This window comes from Arvicola amphibius, chromosome X (assembly GCF_903992535.2).
Source record: "Arvicola amphibius chromosome X, mArvAmp1.2, whole genome shotgun sequence".
Lineage (NCBI taxonomy): Eukaryota > Metazoa > Chordata > Mammalia > Rodentia > Cricetidae > Arvicola > Arvicola amphibius.
Genome location: NC_052065.1, coordinates 76,117,311 through 76,123,223, shown reverse-complemented (window position 1 = coordinate 76,123,223; position 5,913 = coordinate 76,117,311). Strand labels below are relative to the sequence as shown.

The window sequence follows — 5,913 nt, the reverse complement described above, 5'->3', positions numbered from 1 at the left end:
TTAAAATAGACACTATCTGTAAGATGATCTCTAAGAAAATTCACATTTAGCTAAATCAAAGGACAACATATAATGTGCATATCAAATATGCACTGGAACAAGAAGGGTTATCCTTATGTATTCTAAATACTAATACTTTATAAATAAACTTTATTCTAAATAAATTTATTTATTTCATAAGTTTATTTTTTTATGTTGAAAAAGTGTATATTTAGAATTAGCCGGCAGGGCTCAGTTTAGATGATTCCAATTTTGCTGGCAACATCCAGAGCATCATAATCAGGAGCCAACCGGACATACACCTTCTTCTCTCCATCGGGCCTTATGAGGGTATTGACTTTGGCCACATCGATGTCGTAGTAGAGTTTCTTCACAGCCTGTTTGATCTGGTGCTTGTTGGCCTTGACGTCCACAATGAACACAAGTGTGTTGTTGTCTTCTATCTTCTTCATGGCTGACTCGGTGGTCAGGGGGAATTTGATGATGGCATAATGGTCAAGCTTGTTCCTCCTGGGCGTGCTCTTCCGGGGGTATTTAGGCTGCCTTCGTAGCCGCAGGGTCTTGGGCCGCCAAAAGGTGGGCGATGTGCGAATCTTCTTCTTTTTGTGGCTGTGGATGCCTTTCAGCACTGCCTTCTTGGCTTTCAAGGCCTTCGTTTTAGTTTCCGCTTTGGGAAGGGCAGGAGCTTCCTTCTTTGCTTTCGGCGCCATCTTGAAGAAAAGGATATTTATCTGCTTATAAATGAATTTTACTTACTTTATAAAAAATTCAAAAATAAATATACTACTCAAATTATTAACACAATGTAACTGAAAGGCAAAAAGAGCAAATGGCATGTTTCTGAAAAAAGAACAGTAAAGAAAATACCACGTAAAATGTGACTTGGCATTCTGTTTATTATTTAAGATAAATCATATCTGGGATTGAACATAGGGGCAACTGTACTCGGTATTCACAATAAGAGAGCAGAACTAACTTGACAATTCCATACACACACACACACAATCACACACACTCACACACACACACACACACACATTTGTGTGAGTAAAAATTGAAACCTTAGTAACCAGACCACTTTTCATTTTGTTTTTTCTTTTTCTTTTTTTTATTTTTAAAGCAATCTTATTTTACATAGCAGTCCCAGTTACCTCTACCTCCCATTCTTTCTCTCCACTCTTCACACCTTCTTCTGCCACCCCCACCCACTTTTAAGAGAGGGTAAGGCCTTCCATGAGCCAAGAAAATCTGCCACTTCACTTGAGGCAGTACCAAGGTGCTCTTACCTGTATCTAGGCTGAACAAGAAAGATATCCCACTGTAGAGAATAAGCTACAAAGAACCAGATCATGGACTAAGGATAAATGCTATTTCCATTACTAGTGGACCACAAACTGCCCATGCCTCACAACAGTCACCTATAATCAGAGGGCCTACTTCAGTCTAATGCTGGTTCCCCAGCTTTTAGTCGGGAGTCAGTTAGCTTCAAAAAGCTTGAGTCAGCTCTTTCTGTGGGTATCCCTATCATGGTCTTGGTGTCTTTGCACATAATATTGCTCCTTCCTCTCTAAGACTGTACTCCAAGAGTTCACCCAAGTGCTCAGCTTTGGATCTATACATCTGCTTCCATCAGTTACTAGATAAAGGTTCTATGATGAAGAAGTAGTCATCAATCTGATTACAGGGAAAGAGCAGTTTAAGTGCCCTCTAACACTATTAATTAGATTCTTAGCTGGGTTCATCCTTGTTGCTTCCTGGGAGTTTCCCTAGTTCCTGGATTCTCACTAAGTCCACAATGACACCCTCCTTCAAGGTATCTCTTTCATTGCTCTACCTCTCTGTGCTTTATCCAACTCAATCTTCCCAATCCCTCATGTTCTCCTCTCTGCACCCCTCCTCCCCTTTCAGTTCACCTACCACCCTACCATACTGCCAATTTACCAAGGAGATCTTGTCTACTTCCCCTTCCTTGGGGGAATCCATGTTTGTCTCTTTTATGCTTCTTCTTGCTTCCTATCTTCTCCGGGTTTGTGGACTGTAGGTTGGTTATCCTTTGCTTTATGTCTAATATCCACTTATGAGTGAGTATATATTATGTTTTTCTTTCTGTGTCTGGGTTATCTAACTCAGGAAGCTTTTTTCTAGTACTGTCCATTTGCCTGTAAATTTCACGATACCATTGTTTTTTACCTTTGACTAGTACTCTATTGTCTAAATATGCCACATTTTCTTTATCCATTCTTCAATTGAGGGAAACCTAGGTTGTTTCCAGGCTCTGGGTATAATGAATAATGCTGCTATAAACATAGTTGAGCAAAAGTCCTTATGGTATGAGTCTGCATCCTTTGGTATATGTGCAATAGTGGTATTGCTGTGTCTCAAGGTATATTGATTCCCATTTTTTTGAGAAAACTTCATACTAATTTCTAAAGTGGCTGTACAAGTTTTCACTAACACCAGCAATGGAGAACTGTTCCCTGTATTCTACATCCTCTTCAACATGAACTATATTTGTGCTCTTGACGTTAGTCATTCTGACTGGTGTAAGATGATATCTTAGAGTTGTTTTGGTTTGCATTTTCCTGATGGATAAGGATGTTCACTAGTTCCCTTAAGTGCCTATCAATGTAAAATATCTATATACCTGGAGCTATGTCTCAGCAATTAAGAACAAATTTTGCTCTTGCGTACTTGACTAGTTTGGTTTCCAATAGATACTTGGTGGCCCACAACAGTATACACCTCCACTTCCAGGACATCTAATACTCTCTTCTGAACTTTCTAGACATTAGGAATAAACTTGGTATACATATACAAATGCAGGAAAATCACATGTATATATAATAAATAAATAATATTTAAAAATAGAATGTGTACAAGATGAGGCACTGGCAGCATAATTAGACAGTACAAAAATAATTTCCTTCTTAATTCCATGGAAAAGTACATTTAAAGATATATATTGAACTTTTATGAGAAATTAAGTACTGATTAACAGGGTTCCATAACATGGGTCAATATGATACATTTAAGATTAAAGTTGGTAACTGAATTTGTGACACTCCCTCAATTTTGTGTGCCCATTTTGAATACGGGTAATTGTGCCAGGTTCAGTTTCTACTTAGAGATAAAATAGTGGGTTTTTTTTGTTTTGTTTTTTGTTTGTTTGTTTGATTTTTTTTGTTTTGTTTTTTCGAGACAGGGTTTCTCTGCAGCTTTAGAGCCTGTCCTGGAGCTAGCTCTTATAGACCAGGCTGGTCTCGAACTCACAGAGATCTGCCTGCCTCTACCTCCAGAGTGCTGGGATTAAAGGCGTGCGCCACCACGGCCCGGCTAGTGTTTTATTTCTTTTTTAATTTAGTTTTGTATTATTAATATTATTATTATCATTGATGTTGTTGTTGGCAATGGTGAGACTATCTTGGAGAGTATTTTCTGTTGTGACAGAATTTAAGAAATGATAAGAAGGAATTCCAAGGTATGTGGGTCAAGGTTCTAGGGAAACATAAAGAACAAAGGTGAAAATTTGATCAACCATGAAATCACTTTCTATAGTCCCTCTCCTTGTGTCAAATGAAATAGGCATAAAAAGTATTAGTGACCAAGGTCAGAGACAAAAGAATCAGAGCACCCATGTATAAAAATTAAAATAAAACAACATCAAAAAAGTAGACATTAAAGAAAGGAGAGTGAGAAAGCTGCAAGACACAGAAAATATTTATAGACCAAAGTAATTATTTTTTTTTCTCCCAGTAGTGAGTAATGAGTGAAATCTATTCAACTCCACAGTCAAAAGATATGGAACAGGCTGAACAGACAAACATAAACATTAATTCCACTCTGGTTTCTACAAAAGACTTGTTCTAAATTTATAGTCATATATGTGCTGAAAGAAAAAAAAAATGGGAAAGGCAAATACATTATTTCTAATTGAGAGAAAAAGGGGACATACAAAGATATACATTGTATGGTAGAATAGTTAATCCATAAATGGATAATAGTTATTGTAAATATGCATTTAGCATCAGAAATCCTAAATATAAAAACAAGTGTCATAATCAGAAGGAGAAATGGTGTCACTACAATAATAGATGACTTCAACAAAAATGAATTGGAATACTAAATAAAACAATCTAGGGAAGAGTAAAGAACAAAGACTTTCTTGCCATAAGGACCTATCAGGCACAGTGACAACATTCTACCACATAGCAAAACAGACTTATTCGTCTTGTGTAAATGGAACATTTTCCATGGTGCATCATATGTTAAAATGAAAAATGAGGCTGAATAAATGCAAATATATATAATAGAAGTTCTACTACAGATTTCTTCACCAAACACAATGAAAAGATTCTGGATACAAATTCAGAAAATGGAATATGAACAAGTTTATGAATATACTATTGGAATATCAAGGGGTTAAAGAAAAAAAAATCCATAAAATATTTTCAGGAAAAAAATCAAACAAAAGAAACAAAAAAAGTGAAACATGAAAAAATAAAGTGGGAATATTGCAAATATGGCAAAAAACCACAATAGTTATGCACACTTGGTATCTCACAATATAGAAGGTTGAGCCAGAAAAATCATAAGTTAACAGAAGTCTAACCTATAATTTGAGTGTCAAACAATTCTAGATTACATGAGTCACATTATGAGAGAAAAAGGCCATAATAAAATGACAATAATACTCATGTAACTAGAAAAAGGTCAAGATAAACTCAAAATTACCAGAAAAAAAGACTATTAAGATTATAGGAGAAATAAATAAAGACTGACAGAATGCATTATTGATACTGAGTTAGAAAACATAAACAAATTGGGGAAAAAATAGAGAATTGAAACAGTGTGTTCTTTACAATAAAATGAATCTAACACTTGAAAATTAGAACTATGGTTACCTGAACAAAACCTGTACAATAACACTAGCTGATCTCACAATATAGAAAACTGATGTAGGAAGTACTTCTGTGTTTGTGTTGCTTTTATTGTTTAATGAATAAAGAAATTGCTTTGGCTGATAGCAAGCTATAACATAGCTAGGTGTGGAAAACTAAATTGAATGCTGGGATAAAATAAGCAGAGTCATGGAGAAGCCATGTACCCTGCTGGACCTGGTAAGCCACAGCATCATGGCAATACACAGATTAATGGAGATGGGTTAATTTAAGATATAAGCTATCCAGAAATATACTTAAGCTATTGGCCAAACAGTATGGCAAATAACAGGGTTTCTGTTTGTTTATTTCAGGGCTGAGCAGTCAGGAACAAACAAGTAGCCTCTGAAAACAGATGACTGCTAAGAGAGGAATAATCAGTATTCTCCAAGGATGAGCCTCAGTGTAAGATTATCTAATATTAAGTGGTTTACACATAGATATGAACAACACTAAATTAACTCTGCAGGAATAAAACAATAATAATTTAAAAAGCAAAGGTCCTGAAGTTCAGAGGGAATGATGAGTCATGTAGGAATAAAACAGATATAAATACAGTATTACTTTGTGACATTCTCAATAAAATAAAATAAATGCAAAAAATGAAAAAAAGAGAAAAAACACACATTTTAAATCATAAGTGAATTTAGAGACACTTCAAGGATATAAAAGAAATTTAAATAAAGAATAATAAATAAGCATTGTAAACAGTAAATTGTAAACAGTACATGCTAGAATAAATTCATAAAATACTAATGACTTACAACCTAAAAAACATATAACAACTGTTTAGTAAAATTATAGTAATTGCATAAGTAGTTTGTTAGCATGACATAAAGTATATATATATATATATATATATATATATATATATATATATATATATAGAGAGAGAGAGAGAGAGAGAGAGAGAGAGAGGGTAGGGAGCGAGGGAGGAAGACTAAAACAATGGTATATAAACCTAAATATATACCTA

The 5,913-nt window shown here is 34.9% G+C and overlaps 1 protein-coding gene across 1 annotated transcript; it reads right to left on the bottom strand.

Annotated features, from left to right (window-relative positions):
- Positions 1-236: 236 nt before the first annotated feature.
- LOC119805395 (60S ribosomal protein L23a-like) lies at positions 237-710 on the bottom strand. The gene has a single exon (XM_038317347.1). The coding sequence runs from the start codon at positions 708-710 to the stop codon at positions 237-239; it is 474 nt and encodes a 157-aa protein (XP_038173275.1).
- Between the last annotated feature and the right edge of the window lie 5,203 nt (positions 711-5,913).